The 15,510-nt window shown below is 40.8% G+C and overlaps 2 protein-coding genes across 2 annotated transcripts in view; both read right to left on the reverse strand.

Annotated features, from left to right (window-relative positions):
• The window catches only part of LOC117376819 (GDNF family receptor alpha-2-like), a 48,099-nt gene extending 45,043 nt beyond the window's left edge, over positions 1–3,056 (reverse strand). Inside the window, exons 1-2 of the mRNA XM_033973363.2 lie at positions 2,468–3,056; positions 1,246–1,596 (exon numbers count right to left, since the gene is read on the reverse strand). Of these exons, the coding sequence (XP_033829254.1) occupies positions 1,246–1,596; positions 2,468–2,522 (406 nt within the window). The 5' untranslated portion in view covers positions 2,523–3,056. The remainder of the gene's footprint in view (positions 1–1,245; positions 1,597–2,467) is intronic.
• A 1,187-nt stretch (positions 3,057–4,243) lies between these two features.
• bco2l (beta-carotene 15, 15-dioxygenase 2, like) lies at positions 4,244–15,127 on the reverse strand. Its single transcript, XM_033972306.2, has 12 exons — positions 15,049–15,127; positions 13,084–13,261; positions 12,608–12,819; positions 12,078–12,193; positions 11,878–11,980; positions 11,297–11,437; positions 8,090–8,250; positions 7,600–7,770; positions 6,971–7,108; positions 6,273–6,455; positions 6,058–6,168; positions 4,244–5,940 (listed from the first exon to the last, which is right to left on the reverse strand). The coding sequence occupies exons 1-12, from the start codon at positions 15,077–15,079 to the stop codon at positions 5,824–5,826; spliced, it is 1,662 nt and encodes a 553-aa protein (XP_033828197.1). The 5' UTR covers positions 15,080–15,127; the 3' UTR covers positions 4,244–5,823.
• Positions 15,128–15,510: the final 383 nt, after the last annotated feature.

A 15,510-nucleotide genomic window follows, 5' to 3' on the forward strand; every position in this document is an offset into this window, starting at 1 on the left:
GGACCTTCTGCTGTCACCAGTCCAATGAAGTGTGGCCTGTGCTATGAGCAGTCAGCCTCACTAATAACTTCATGGATCACCACACAAAAGCACAGAAAGCTCAAGCTGCTCAGAGTCTGCCCTCTCTCTAGCCCTCTTTCCAACCATTAGCTCAAACAGCAGAAAACATTAGGGCCTTCTGTGTTTACATGGCATGACGCTCCGCAAACTTCTTTACAGGCAGGGAAGCGCTAGGGTCTGGTGGTCAGAGGATACAGGGTGTGGCAGTATAAGACCCTTGTATGTTGAATTATAGTGTGCTTTTGCATTCAGGCTAAGTGGACACATAAGGGCCACTGGATGCTCACGGCCCTAACCTAATTACATAGTAATATGGAACACTTTAGGTGAAAACCAATAAGTCTACCATAACAGGTCTACCTAATGTAATTCCATTATAGCTCCATTATACCTTCAAGTGGACGAGTGGAGGAAAGAAGGAAAGCATATATTTTTCATCAGGGCTTTTGGGCATCAGTAAGAGGGCAAGAGGGAATAGGGCAGTGTGCGCTGCAGTGGGGTGCCTCCTCTCAGTCTCGCACTTAAAGAAGTTCAATGCTTAAAAATGGAAAGCTAATTAAGAGAAATGATAGACCGATCCAAGGTGCATGCATACTTTTTAAAATCTAATAACAATTTAATCTAGGGGTTTTACAAATTCCGAAACAAGCTACAGAATACTCTGTGCCAAAAAATTATACCAAATCAATGAAAATTGTGCACAACAGATGACAGATGATTCACTGTGCCAAGCCCACAATGAAAAACTGAAAGAAATGATGTGAACAGCAGTAAGTGCTTACTCAGTATTACACCTGTATGAGAACTTTCTGTGACAGTGACTGTTTACCATGAGGATTAAAGTGATTAGTGTATAGTGATTATAGTCTCACTTCATGGATGTATTTACAATTTTCCATACGTATTTTCAGCATCCCAGTGCAAAGCTTGACAAGGCAGTGCAATTTTACACATTACACAGAAGAGTATAGGTAAAACAAATGAATTATGTGGGTCCATTAGTGTAGCCTTGTTATTTTTTCTCTTTAATGTCAAAAAAGAGATTGAATGTTTGGCTATTTTTCACATTAAAACACTTAAAGTTTTAAAGCCTGTTACTTTATTTAGTAAAATGACTACATATTGAATAAATGATGAGATGTGAACGTATCCTGGCTGCAGCCTAAAGCTGACTCTGGCTCGTACCTTCGATGAGTCCCATGTGGATGGTCCAGTAGTTCTGCAGACACTGCAGCTCCTTCTTCATGCCTCTTTTACAGCGGCAGCCGTACAGCGGGCTGACCAGGAGCACCTCCAGCGCGGCCTGGCACTCTCTGTTGTTGTCCAACATGGCATCCTTCTCCTTACCCACCAGGCACTGGCGCATGACCCGGTATCGAGAGCTGCAATGGGGGTTCTGGTTGCACATGTCACTGGCCTGGATGCAGTCCACCCATTCAGGCTGAGCGCTAGGCAGAGGCCCGGCTGCCACAGGGCTGTCATTGAGCAAGGACACAGACACAGAAGGAGGGCTATCCCAGGAACTCACAGCCTCCTCTGCATGGAAACCAAAGGGAAAAGGTCAAAATTGCATTAAGTTGCTCTATATTTTTTCAACTGCAAAAATGTGCAAGCAACAGGTTTGTACAAAATTAGTTGTAGAACTAATTGTAGAGTCAGACGTCTGGTCCAAATTAGTGTGGCTGTTCAGTCCACATGAAGTTCGCAACCTGTTGAATTATATTGTATATTTATACAGCAGGGCTTATGTCATCTATTCAATTTATACTTATTCAGTCAAATTACATGAAACATTTTCCACATCAAATCATTATTTTCAAACTCATATAATTAACCACATCACCCTTGCACATGAATTCACTGGGCATCTTTTGCAAAGGCTGATGGACAGAGAACAGACAGAGGTGCTGGTGCTCCACAGCAGTCTGGATTCAAGCGCATCTTTACGCTTTAAATCACTGCACTGACTCCAGGGGACATGACAACAGAGCCCCCTGGTGGTGATGGGGAACCTCGCGTTTGGAAGAAGACCGCATTCATGAGTGAAAAAAAGTGGCATGAAGTTGGCAGTGGGAATATTTTGAACCCTTTAGGCTATGGTAATTATTTTGTGGAATGCACGTAATACTTCTAAATATCATGGTGCTGTTAGAAAGTGGAGGGTGTGTTTTCTGATTTTAGAAAAGTGGAAATAATAGGCTCTATGGGCATTTTTACAGTATTGGAAAACTGCATTATGCTGAACCTAGCCAGTTTTATAATATCAAAATTTTGATAAAGGCTTAATGTTTTGTGATGATGTATTTCCCTTTTAAACGTTGTTGAATAAGTCTTGATGAGTAATTAAATGCTTTTCTATTACTGGCCATTTCATGCACTGTAAATGTCCTTCCTTTGGACTCCTCACCTAAGAACAGGACGCAGACATAGGTGCACATCCACACAGTGCCAGACTTCATCATGAACTTGATGGGCGATGAGCTGAAGACTTTGGGTCCAATTTGATTAATATTCCCGCCTTGACGGACTGACAGCTCAGTCAGAATCCTTGACCCAAGCAAAGAGTAACAAAATAAATATCCTCATTCAACTCCACATGCGTCTCATCAAATCCTCGGTCCCCAACAATATTCCAATTTTGAACAGACTGGCCACGACACAAAATAATTCCCTGTGATGGGTAGCAAGAAAACAAATGTCACTCAGTCAGTGAATCCATGCAGTCGGTCTCAGGGTCCGTCTCTGGAGCGATCATTGCCACAAACTCGAGAGACTTGTTCTCTTCGCATCATAAGCAGCCAGCTGCCCTCAGAGACACTTGTCCCTAAGCATTCCTCCGCACGGCCTGTGCCCCTCACGCTGTGTCTAACGAGGAGAAACAACTCTGTCAAAGTAGACTACAGAGCGCAGGCTCGTGCGTGCGGGCGCTGATGAAGCTGAGCACTCTTCTTCTTCTTCAGGCACTGAACGCTCCTTTTGCACTGTGTGCGTGTCGAGGCACCGCGGCACTTTATAAAGTCAGGGGCGTGCGAAACCGAAAGAGGGCGCTGTTAGTCGAGTCTCACTTGGAAAAGCAAAGACTCAGTCTCTCGGCGTGGCCCAATAATAATAAATACAACCTCAGAGCCAGAAAAATCACCGTAATATTCCTGCAGGAAGCGGCAGAAGCGCGGTGCTCAACAGTGAAATTGCAGTGACCTCTTTTGGCCCGCGTAGTATATCTTTGATCCTTTGTGATATTGCCGTGGGATTTTCTGTGAAAGCCAATAGATTTCTAGAGACTATTTGTGTGATTTATGTATCGTTTCCTTCTGGCAAGATTATAATCTTTTCATGAAGCACTTTATGTTCTTTTTCTTCAGCTCAAAAGAACTGAACTGGACAAGGTCATACCACCTACGCGATTAGAAACTGCGTAAAAGTGTGGCACCACCAGGTCTCACAGCCAGACAGATCAGTATTTAGGCAAGCCACTGGCTCAGTGCCCTTGTTCTTCACATGAAATATACCATTCAGTTGAGAGGCACACTAATGTAACTCAACAGTTTTAGAGATTGGCCAGAGATTATAAAATGTCGTTGTGGTCAACAGTAATACCCCCTCACATCATCTGACATTTGAAAGAAACAATACAATGCCCCACATTATATTGTGCATGTGCATGAAGGAAGCCCACAAACTGCAGGATCTGCCGTTTGTCAGTGTGTCCTCACATTAACAAAAATGACTTTGTTGTGCATCATTGCTTAAATAGTGCCTGGAATGTCATAAATCTTCTGAGAAGTTGAAAACAAAGTCTCTATTTAGAGGCAGTGACAGTGACAAACTGCAAGGCCACTGGCTCATAATGATGTTTGACTGTCAACCCAGGCTGGGATCCAAGAGGGGAAAGCTGCTGTTAAAACGCAAAAATCAGCCTGATTCGGCCTATACTGGCCTGAGCACCTGTCCCTAGAGCTGTGCCTTTCTGTCATTATAGGGCCATTGAAAAACAGCACAAAGTCTCACCGTTACATGATCACACTGTTACTCCACAGCTATTTAGATAAGTCAATATTTGCATTTACTTGTGCAATACATGATGAAGAAGTAGCATCCATTTCCCAACATGACAAAGACCTTGGGCAAATTAGTTAGATACAAGCACATCTTCATTTTATTAAACAGATGCAGTATGGTACATGGTTACCTGGTTACGTCATGGTGAAACATAATTGCTTAGATGTGCTCAGCGATTGACAGTAACACACAGGGAATTAGAGAAGGTTTATCCTTGTGTCTATTGAAAAAAGTATGTGGCATTACTATTTCAACAGACAGGCCTTGTTTATGAATTTGATTTAATTTATTTTGCAAAACACAGGAGGAACACTATCTGTCTCTATAACTATGGAAAAAGAAGCCAGCCTGAATGTGAACATACTCAACATGGTGATAAAAATAAGGTCTGTGTTTGAGTGAGTCTGATAACATGATAACATAGATAGTACCATTACATATTAATAATACATAAAATAATATGGCATGCCGTCAAGGAGGAGAGGCTTTGATGGTTTCTCTTGGGGGTGAAATCCAACTATAAACCGCAGGTAACATAAAGCCTAAATGTTATCTTGGTGAACGCAAAAGCAATAAATGTTCACTATCAAAAGTAACACCTTGAAAAATGCATTGATCTTTGTATCTTCATCACGCATTTGATTAAACTGGAGTTGCTTTTCTCGACTAGTCTCACTCAGCTCAAAAATCAAGCTGTATCTAAGGTCAGAGGTCAGTATATGTCTTCCAGTCTGCCATGGCCTTTGGAGGCAGTGCCAGTGAACCTGATCATACAGATTACATGAGCAGTTATGGGATAATTAATGAGTGTCCAGGGAGACCATCGACTAAGGTGTACAGGGAGCAGGCTGGATAGAGCCATTCTGCTGGAAATTACTGAGATAAAAAACAGTTTGAATCTATAAAGTAGGTGTATATTTTGTTTAGTGTGTATAACTCAATCAATTACAGGAGAGCAAAGTGAGATAGGAATCAGCTAACAGTCAGTTACAAATGCCGTAGACTGAAAAGTGTTTCGTTAAGATACTTTATATTCAGTGCAAAACCTCTGATTTGACAGTTTCGTTAGTGTTGTGGTAACTGCGGCGGATAACTACACTTCCCTGTGCATTTGAGTGTGTGTATCAACATTGCTTTGGTTTGTTTGGAGCAAATAAACTACAATAATATTCTGATGTGACCTCTACTAGACTGTGTGGAGACGATTGACCAGTGAGATCTATTTGTTTTCCAGGCATTTCAGCCATTGTCCATTTCTATCACATTACTTTGACAGAAATTGAATTTCCTGTGATGCATTTTTATGTATCCTAAGTGCTGTCTGTTCTCACTGGGAATATAGCATTTCGTCTGGATTGATGGTGCTAAAACACTTTAGGCTTTAGACAGAAACAGGGAAATGGATATTTTTTTAATGTTGTATTGACTATTTTTATTATATATTTTCACAAAAAGCCCCATATTTGGAAAATTCCACTCAGGACTGAAGTGCGGTAAGAACGTACAGAGGACAAAGTTTATCAGTTTTCAGAGGCCACTTTGGACTTCCCGTCTTGTCAGATTGTCATCTTTCTAACCGTAATGGCAGGACAAATCAGGACATCACTGAGTTCTTTTATTTACAGTATAAGATGTTTAGAGCGAGTGATATCAGCAGAGATACAGTGAATCTATTTTGGACATTTGCTGGAGACAGGCACGTGTCTAGCCCATCTCGTTAAACACGCCATGGGTCCCATATGGAATATTGACGGGTACCTCAGCCCTGCCCAGCTCTGTGAAGGTCTTGGCATCCAGAACCAACAGAAAAGTACTTTTCTCCTGGAAGAAGAACAATATATATTTGAGATCACACAGTGCCATTCACTGTAATATCGGCTCCCGTAATTAAACACAATAAAATCTAGGGTGAAAAAGTTTGGGGATTTTACAACTTACTTTTCTGGGAGTGATGATGACAGACAAGACCACTCCATCATCCTCTTCAGTAGCCTTGGGCGAAGCTACAAAGACAGGCTCAGACGGGTACAAGCCAGGATAACGCCACACCTACATATATAACAATTTATTTTGGAGATTTTTCAGGCCGTAAAATCATCACACCAACAGGTGCTGACAGATGAAGAAGAAAAGCAGGTTGCACAGGAAGAGACCTTTAGTTCCTTTGTGTGGACATCCATCTTGAGGAGGGAGTCACTGAAGACATGTCCAAAGCCACAGGAGTAGAAGTAGCGATAGGGCCGGCCGTTGCACTGAGCGTAGTTGATGTGAGGGAACTCCAGGCCCCCATACTGAAGCAGTGTGTCATCATGCAGCTCCTCGTGGGTCAAAAACACCTGACAACAACAGTGTACTTTAAAGACTGTACACTTATTATGCTGCAGCATTACTGTATCTCTGATCTTTTCATGACAACAAATGATTACATTTCTTTCCTTTTCACTTCAACTTTATTGTGTAATCTAATGTGTTGATGTATTTTAAATCCGGCTTTTTAATATAGAATTAGGCTCCAAACCCCACCATTTATGGAAGTCAAGTCATTTGAAGTTGGCCCATAAAAATCCCCACATGGTGCGAGGAACGGCAGTTGCTGCACAGAATAGTGAGCTCTCAACGTGACACGCTTCCCTCTGTTGTGCGTCGATGCACTACATTTGCACACCCTGAATTCACTGTCTACTCACGCTGGATAATTGCAGTGAGTGACTGTGTGGGAGGCCATGGACCCTTTTTATCAGAGTTATAGGCTTTCTTTACTTGGTGTGGTGAAAAACAGACAGAAAAACCTTTTTCTGATGAAATAGCAACATTATTCTTGTATATAGTAAAATGTACCCATATGTATTACCTCATTGGACTTGGTCTTAACAGCTGTGGCTGTGTAACTGCTGAGATTGACAAGATTTTGGTCCAGTGGTGCCTGTTCATCCACATTCAGGGGTAAGACATATCTCCTTGGAAGGTTTCTGCATAAGCTATTGTAAAACTGAAAATAACACAGACCATATTATACTCATACATTCTATTAACAAATGTATTAATACTCTGGATTCTGCCTACAGTTTTCTGAATATCCATAAAAAACACTGGATATTCTATTATCTAGTATATATATTTTTAGAAATAACCAGGGGGAGGATTTTCTAAGTACTTGCAACTTCCACCTACTCCTGTTGAGCGTATATGTATATTTTTTTAATCCATTCAATATGTAAATATTTTTTATTAATATATAAAAAATATATATAATTTCCAATATATATCTATCTATCTCTATCTATCAGAGCTGAGACTTTTGAAGGTTCTGTGACCCAGCAAATTATCATTGACTAAATTATTCAGATCTTGACCAATTTTGTCCTGCTTTAGAGACAACAGTGTTAACATTCACACACATAGTATTCACATTACTTGCTGCTGGACAAAAGGTCTTATTTGTACACTTTTGAAAACAATACCAGTTTGAATGATTATTACCTTATCCATTTCCTCTCCGGATTTTCTTTTAATATTCTCCAGTGTAAAATCTCCAATCAACTCTCCATCATCCCCACAGCACATGTCCATCACCAAAAACCCATCGTCTTCATATGCATTGATCTGATGCAGGGTGAACATAGGAGCGCACTGGTATCTCACTTCACTTCTCTATCAAATAGATGTTAGTAAAAAGATGTTATGAACAAATTAAATCAAATTTCTCCTTGATTGAGCCTCTTTTGTTTGCATCCATATTTAGCCATTGTACGCTTAATGGGTCTGCCGTGTAATGAGATGTGAGTAACAATGTATGAGGAAAGGCCACACCATCAGAGTGCAGTTTCATCAAAATAAATAAGGGTGCGTGAAGAGATTAGCTTGCAATTTTTCTCTCTTGTTTTCCCCATTTATTAGCTCCCTGTGCACCCCAGATATTGTCTTTTCTACTGTACACAGCAGACTTTGCAGTAGCTTGGTTTTGACCCACCTTGCCTGTATGTCTGTTGACCAGATGGAAGACAGTGTTGTATTTGGGCTCCCAGGTCATGACTTTATGGAAGCTTTTGCCCTGAATCCGGTACAACATGAACTTAAGCAGATCCAGTTTGATTGGCTGCTCCACAAACACAATGTAATTCTCAGACATGACTGCAGGAGGAAAATAAACAGAGATTGAGATTAGAAACAAACAAATTATGGTAACATCTGGAGATAATCACATTTCTGTTTTTGTGTTTTAAGATAAAATCAAGTAGAATTTTAAGCTCATGCAAAGTTATTTTGTGTATGTTATGTGTACAATGGAACAGATGCTAAGTCATGTCAGCACTCATCTTTAATGTTAAAGCTCAATGGTGCTAATGTAAACCACACTGCTCCTCCTGAATCTGAGGTCTGACCATTGTTCAGATTCTCCTCTCCAGTCCCCTGGAATAGACCTCACTGGGAAGGATGAGGAGTGTGATTCCCCTGTAATTGGAACACACCCTCCGGTCCCCCTCCTTAAACAGAGGGACCACCACCCCATTTTGCCACTCCTTAAACGCCACACGATGTTGCCAAGACAGCCCCCCAAAACACCTTAAGGTACTTAAGTTACTTGGGACAGATCTTATCCACCCCGGAGCCTTGCCACTGAGGAGCTTGCCAACTACCTCAGTGACTTCAGCCAGGGTGATGGATGAGTCCACCTCCGGGTCAGCAGTCTCTGCTTCCTGCTTGAAAGATGTGACTCTGGGATTGAGGAGATCCTCAAACTCTCGCTGTTGAGCACCCACCCCAGACCTGACTCCAGGGTGTGGCCCCGGTGACGCCTGTCCGGGCAACATAACTGGCCTTGATTTTGTTCTCATCATGAAAGACTTCTGAACCGCTCTTAGTCTGACACATCCCCCAGGATGTCTTTGACATGGGTGACCCAACCAGGGGTATGAAACCCCTGACAACATAGCTCCCAGGATCATTCGGGTGCTCAAACCCCTCCACCACGTCAAAGTGACGGTTCAAGGAAGTCAGACCTATTGTCAGTAAGTCAGACCTGTTCCCGGTGCATGTTGGACTTCACAGGGCTGCCCTTTGTCACCGGTTCTGTTCATTGTATTTATGGACAGAATTCCTAGGTGCAGCCAGGATCCAGAGAGGGTCCGGTTTGGGAACCACAGGATCTCATCTCTGCTGTTTGCGGATGATGTTGTCCTGATGGCTTCATCGGACCAGGACCTGCAGCAAGCACTGGGGCGATTTGCAGCCAAGTGTTAAGTGGCTGGGATGAGAATCAGCTTCTCCAAATCTGAGGCCATGGTTCTTGACTGGAAAAATGTGTCTTGTCCTCTCCCAGTGGGTGGTGAATCCATGCCTCAAGTGGAGGAGTTAAAGTATCTCGGGTCTTGTTCATCACGAGTGAGGGAAGGATGGAGCGTGAGATCAACAGGCGGATCGGTGCAGCATCTGCAGTGATGCGGTCGCTGTATCAGACTGTCATGGTAAAAAAGGACCTGAGCCAAAAGGCAAGCTCTCGATTTACCGGTCAAACTCGATATGGTCATGAGCTTTGGATAATGACCGAAAGGACAAGATAGTGGATACAAGCGGCTGAAATGGGTTTTCCTCTGGAGGGTGCCTGGGCGCTCCCTTAGAGATAGGGTGAGGAGCTCGGTCACATGGGAGGAGCTCAGAGTAGAGCCACTGCTCCTCCATGTCTTGAGAAGCCAGCTGGGGTAAGGGAAGTCTGCAAGTCCCTGCTTAGACTGTTGCCCCCGCGACCCAGCTATGGACAAGCGGAAGAAAATGGGTGGATGGATGGGTGCTGATGTAGTTATGAATAAGTAAGAAACAATCAAACATAATGAACATTTTATGGTACTTCAAAGGCTTTTGCCTGATCTACTCCTATATCATGACTGTTTACTATTTTTAACCTTTTAGATAGTTTCATAAAAACATGAAATACAGCGGTCAACCCCAAAGGATAATTATTTGTCACTTTGCTAACAACATATTCCTGAAGTAAGTGATTAAACACGGTATTTTTATGGGCTTGGGCCCATCAAATGAATATGGTGTAGTGACTGAATAATGGACTACTGTAGTGCTTTGAGCAGCTGGTCAAGCTTGAAAAGCTCAATATAAGTCTGAGCCATTCTCTTTTTAAGAGGCTTTGAACAGCAAAAGGTTACACCATGTGGTTAAACTGGGGTCATGATTTCTTTCAGTCTTCCTGATTTGATAAATCATATTTATAATTTCTTTAGTTTTAATTAAATGTATTGATAATTAATAAAACATATCACAAACAACAAATTAAAGTTAAACTTTTACTCCAGGACTTAGTCCCAGTTCATCATGACGTCCATGTGGAGATTCATGGTGAGTCAGTTTGAATGGAACAACCTGCTTCTATCAGTGAGAGAGTCTGTCAATATTATGTATAAATGAACAACAAATATGAATTTGGGTAGATGTTCTATCCTGATATAGGTGACATTTCTTCTTCTATGAGTGTTTCAATGTTCTATGACTGTAAGATTTCATGGAGCCAGACTGTCTGGTAAGTGAGGATGGTCTGTTGGAAATAAAAACAGTGATATAATCAGGATACTGGGCCAGAATGAAAACAAGCTCATTTAGTCCGAGCCTGGAAGTCGCATGCGCTGATTGGCAGAAGCTCTGTCCTTTTGAGTTAATATTAAGCACTCTGTGAAAACAATTAGCCACATCTAAACAACATTAGGAACCAGAAAAATCCTTATGTAGCCCCTATTAGATTTCATTAAACACAGAATTCATATGAATCATTGGCCACCCCAGAAAACAAAACCTTTTATTTGTGTGTGACCTTAAAACCAATGGATGGAAGATACAAGTGTTTTTGTCTATAATTACATTATGAAGTAATATGAAAACCAATCTCTGCATTTGACTTTAAAACACCATCAAAGATATTGTATTTCTCCACTTGATTAGATTTAGAAATGTTTCAGCAGAAATCCTAATGCCCTACTATTCTGATACAAGCTTAAATCTGTTTGGGAGGCGGAAGGCCCTGTACTAAACTGTGTGTAACAATCGAAACGAGTAATTAAAAGTTTTGACTGAAAAAATCTTAAGAAATGTTAACGTATATAGCAATAGAAGCAGCGTGCAGGGTATTTAAATTGAGTATGGCCTGAGATAGCCTATGCGCTGTTTATCTCACCAAAGCTGTGGTAATAGGACGGTTTCCTGGGTTCAGCAGCAGGGATGGAGCAGATTACTTTGGCCCCGTTCAGGTCTGCACAGTCTGTCTTTGCTGCTGTCTCATCAGGAGGAAGCACTCGAATGATGTTGTAGAAAAAGCCTGTAGACCAAAAACAGACAGTACTAAATCCTGTAGATCTATCGTAAAATTCAGCATAATACTACTGGGTAATTTACAATGAAACGTGTTCTTTTAGAGTATGAAGTATTTAGGTATAGCACAATCAGTCTTCCATCAATATACACACTGGCCACTTGATTAGGCAGCAGGTAATTTGAGGCAACAGAATCTCAGTGTATTTATTACAGATGCATGGTGAATACAGAAGTTCAAGCCAAGATATTTTGCCTTGACAAACAACTATCAATAACTAAGTATACAGTGTTGTAGTCAGAAAATGTCATTGGACAATTCCCCTCAAGTTTTCAGCCATAATAGAGATGTGTAAGGGAGCAGTGATTGCCAAAACCACTATTTTGCACTGAAAATATAACAAAACATTTACTATACATGATTTTATATTCTGATTTACCACATACCTTGTTTGCCATAGGAGTTGCCCATGTTATATGAGGCCCCCTCTTGGTCATAGTGGGGATGGGCTGTGGCAGAGTTGACTGCAATAAACGAACTCCAATCCACCTTAAATGGATAGAGAGGCAACTTTAGTGTTCCTCTTGTTCTTATTATCAGCGTTATAAATGGACCAAACACTTGGGCGCAGGTGTTACTGTCTTACCTTCTCCTTTGTCTCCAGACTTTGTGGGTCTATCCGTCTCATGTAGTTGGTTTCTGTGCTGACATAATAGTCTCCCTTGTACTTGACAAAGTTCACACTGGCGTTATCTGTAGCCTCTGCTCGCACATACAGAAGGCAGCAGGAATATGTTAAATTAACCTCAGCCCATCTGTCTTGTAGATATAAGTGAAATATAGTTTGCATTCATTTCTTTACTCCTTATTTCTCAAATGCAAGTCTCGCTTTGAATTGATCTTTCCCTTTCAGGAAACTGATGCACAGCCTTGCTCAAATGCACCCGCAAACACACTTATTGACTTGTGTTCCCTTCACTTAAATAAGACCATACTATAATGTGACACTGGCATCCATTAAGCATCAAAAGACATTTATAAGAACCTTTGAATTAAGTGCAATGAACAAAGTGTCGCTTTACTCTAGATCTGATATGAAACATGAGAGTTTTGCATAGAATTGCATTGTCTGATGTTACACAAAATGCATTCATTATTAAATGGAGATATACATACTTGGAATCTGGAAACGTGAAAAGAAGCGAGCAAAGATGTTTTTGCATGGGTCAGGCATCGCCAGCGTCCCAAACTCAGACACCACGATGCGGTTCTTTTCTGAGTTCTGGACATATGAGTCACTCCTGAGGAAGCGGCTGCTGTACGTGACATTCCCATCGCTTATATGAAACCTGTGCATCATGGCCATGCCGTCAAACCAGTGCACATACCTGAAAACACAGAGAGAAGTACCAAGAAGAGAGACAATATCATACCAGTACACAGCCCTTAAATGAATGGCGCTGGATGCATAAATGTAAGTTCTTGAAATGTAAATTCTCACGTCTTGTTTCATAGACTGTATTGTTTTGGTTTAAATTATAATAATTATAGATCCCTCAGTCATCCAGGTGGGATCCATAGCAGAAGAAGAAAAAACTTTTTAAGTCAACTGGACTTGCTAAATGTTTGGATGAAACAATTGAACATTTTACCTGTCATTTCCAAATTCAAACTTTGCAGGGCCATTCCTGAGGAAGCTTCCGTTGATCCATGAGGGAATGTTGCCACTGACTGTTGTGGGGATGGGGTTGGGTGTTTCCTCCACAGAGGTCACGAGGGGTGCCAGGCTCTCTAGCCCGCTGCCCTGTGGGCACCGCAGCCTGCTAGAGACTGAGCGGGAACACAAGAACAGCCATTGATTAGCTGCATTCAAATATAACGACATCATGTAATTCCTCTAGATAAAAGAGAGAGGAACTCTTTAGATACTCTCTTGATCTAGCACTGAACCAAAGCAACACCTGAACTTTTGACCCCCCACATCCTGCAGTAACACACCCTCTGCTCAGAGAAAGATTCTCACTACACTCTACACTACAGAGAGGAGATTTAAGCTTGTTTAAGACTGAAACTTTGAACTCTGTGAACACAGTGGAAGTGACTTCATCTTTGTAAATGGATCTTCTTTCCTTTTGCCTTTTCCCTTTTAATGCTACCATATCAAATCCTCTCTTCCAATTATCTGGGCTGCAGTGATCAAAAAATGTAAAATAACTAGAATGCACCTGTGGCTATGATTGTAATTAGCCAGTTTTTGTATAGTTTTTATATGACAAGCACCTTTGTGCCGTTTGAAGTGTAAATACTTTTACAGGAGTGTGGGCTCTCAGGGGTCATGCCCTGTAGATGACACCAGTACTATCTACCACCTTAACTGTTATCCAATAACCAGTTTGTGTTCATTACCGTATATCTGCACACATAATGGAGGTTGTAAAATATATATGAGCCAGACATGATTAACTAAATCAAATGATGGCAGCCACAAGCTGAGGCGGTTACAACACCAAAGGCATTATTTTGACTGTGGATGAATTGTTATTGCGGCCAATCAACGAGGCAGAAGAAATGTCCTCTCCCGTGACACCAGTAGAACAGACAATAAAGCGGACAGTGTGCCATAAAAGATAACCACTCCAGGCTTTAGTGTGTTGTCTCTGGGTTTTTATAGAGTTTATGGCAAATGAACCTTGAATTTGAACATTTGTTTTTGTGTTATTTGGCCAAAACTAAAATAACAGGGATTGCTTCATGCTGTATTTTTATTTTCTAACAGTAGCGACTGAAAAAACAGTTTGTAAGAGAGGGCTATTGTTTAAATGTATTCTTGTGGTTCAGCACAGCATCAGTAAAAAGTACATGACCTTGGTAGATTAATAATATTCTTATTGCAATTATTATTTTTTTTAATCTTAAAAATAAGGTTGTCATCTGAACCAGCTGAGTCAGACTAAAAGCTATTAATGAGACATTGTACATGTTCTTTCAAAAGGCTGTTATTCAACAGGAGAAACAGAGGGAGGAAACAAAAGAAAATGCCAACATGTCTTTTTTGTAGCTCTGGATGGAAATGAGAAAGAAAAGCATTATGTTTAAAACTAAGGCTCTGGCCGTCTCTACTCTGGCACTGGCTTTAAGGATGCTGGTTAAACATTGCTGCACAAACGTAGCCAAATCCTAATGCTATCCATGCTCTGTTGAGGACATGATTAAAATTTTGTTTGTGTAATTTCAAATGGTATTTCTGTTGCATGTCATCTTTAAAAAGATCCATGCATCTGTCAGCAGTGAATGATGGGAAGGGAACAAGATTTGTCTTAGGTTATACTTTACAACAACTAAATTTTGAATAGTCTTAATCAAGAATGAACATAGACTTAATTTATAGTTAATATTTATTTGTTTGTTTATTAAGAATGATCCAGGCTTAGTCGCTACTTAATTAATACCCAAACTCTAAACTCCTAAAAGTCCATTACAAAAGCATTGTAATGGGCATGGGTAATGACTAATCCAGAACTATTCTTTAAAAATGTGTTCTTTATGAATGACATTTAAATTGTATGTTTGTATGTTGTTTTCCATCTCCTTTGCTATTGAAAATGGGCTCTACTTACTGTGAGATGAGGTCTTCACGGCCTTGGCCATGGCGGAGCTCTGCACACGTATTCAAACAATCCAAGAATTTATTTATGCGCACCCCCATGTGACCTTTGGAACCAGGAAGGAAGGGAATGACTGTGAGTTTCAAAACACAAAGGCGGAAGACACTTTACTACAGTTACACAGTACGCTGCATTATTGATGTGTTCTGAGATTGTAATAAAAGCAATGAGATCAAATGCAAAATGTGACTTTATAGAGAATTAATGGGCAGCAGTGGTGGAATGTAATGAAGTAAAACAATAGAAGTCCTTAGGTAAATGTTTAAGGTGTCTGTACTTTAATGAAATGCACTGGATATATTGAAGTGGGTGAATACATTTTAACAAGACATTAACAAAATACACAACTAAATGGTAGAATAGTTAGAATAATAACATCTGCTCAATTGTTTCTGTTTCAAAATCACTACATAT

This window comes from Periophthalmus magnuspinnatus, chromosome 9, assembly GCF_009829125.3.
Source record: "Periophthalmus magnuspinnatus isolate fPerMag1 chromosome 9, fPerMag1.2.pri, whole genome shotgun sequence".
Taxonomy (NCBI): Eukaryota; Metazoa; Chordata; class Actinopteri; order Gobiiformes; family Gobiidae; genus Periophthalmus; species Periophthalmus magnuspinnatus.

Coding starts and splice junctions, on each gene's coding strand:
- bco2l (XM_033972306.2), bottom strand. CDS start 15,079: ATGGCCAAGGCCGTGAAGACCTCATCTCACA. Junction 11,981..12,077: donor GTCTGGAGACAAAGGAGAAG/GTAAGACAGTAA, acceptor TATCCATTTAAG/GTGGATTGGAGTTCGTTTAT. Junction 5,941..6,057: donor TCATCATCACTCCCAGAAAA/GTAAGTTGTAAA, acceptor TTCTTCTTCCAG/GAGAAAAGTACTTTTCTGTT.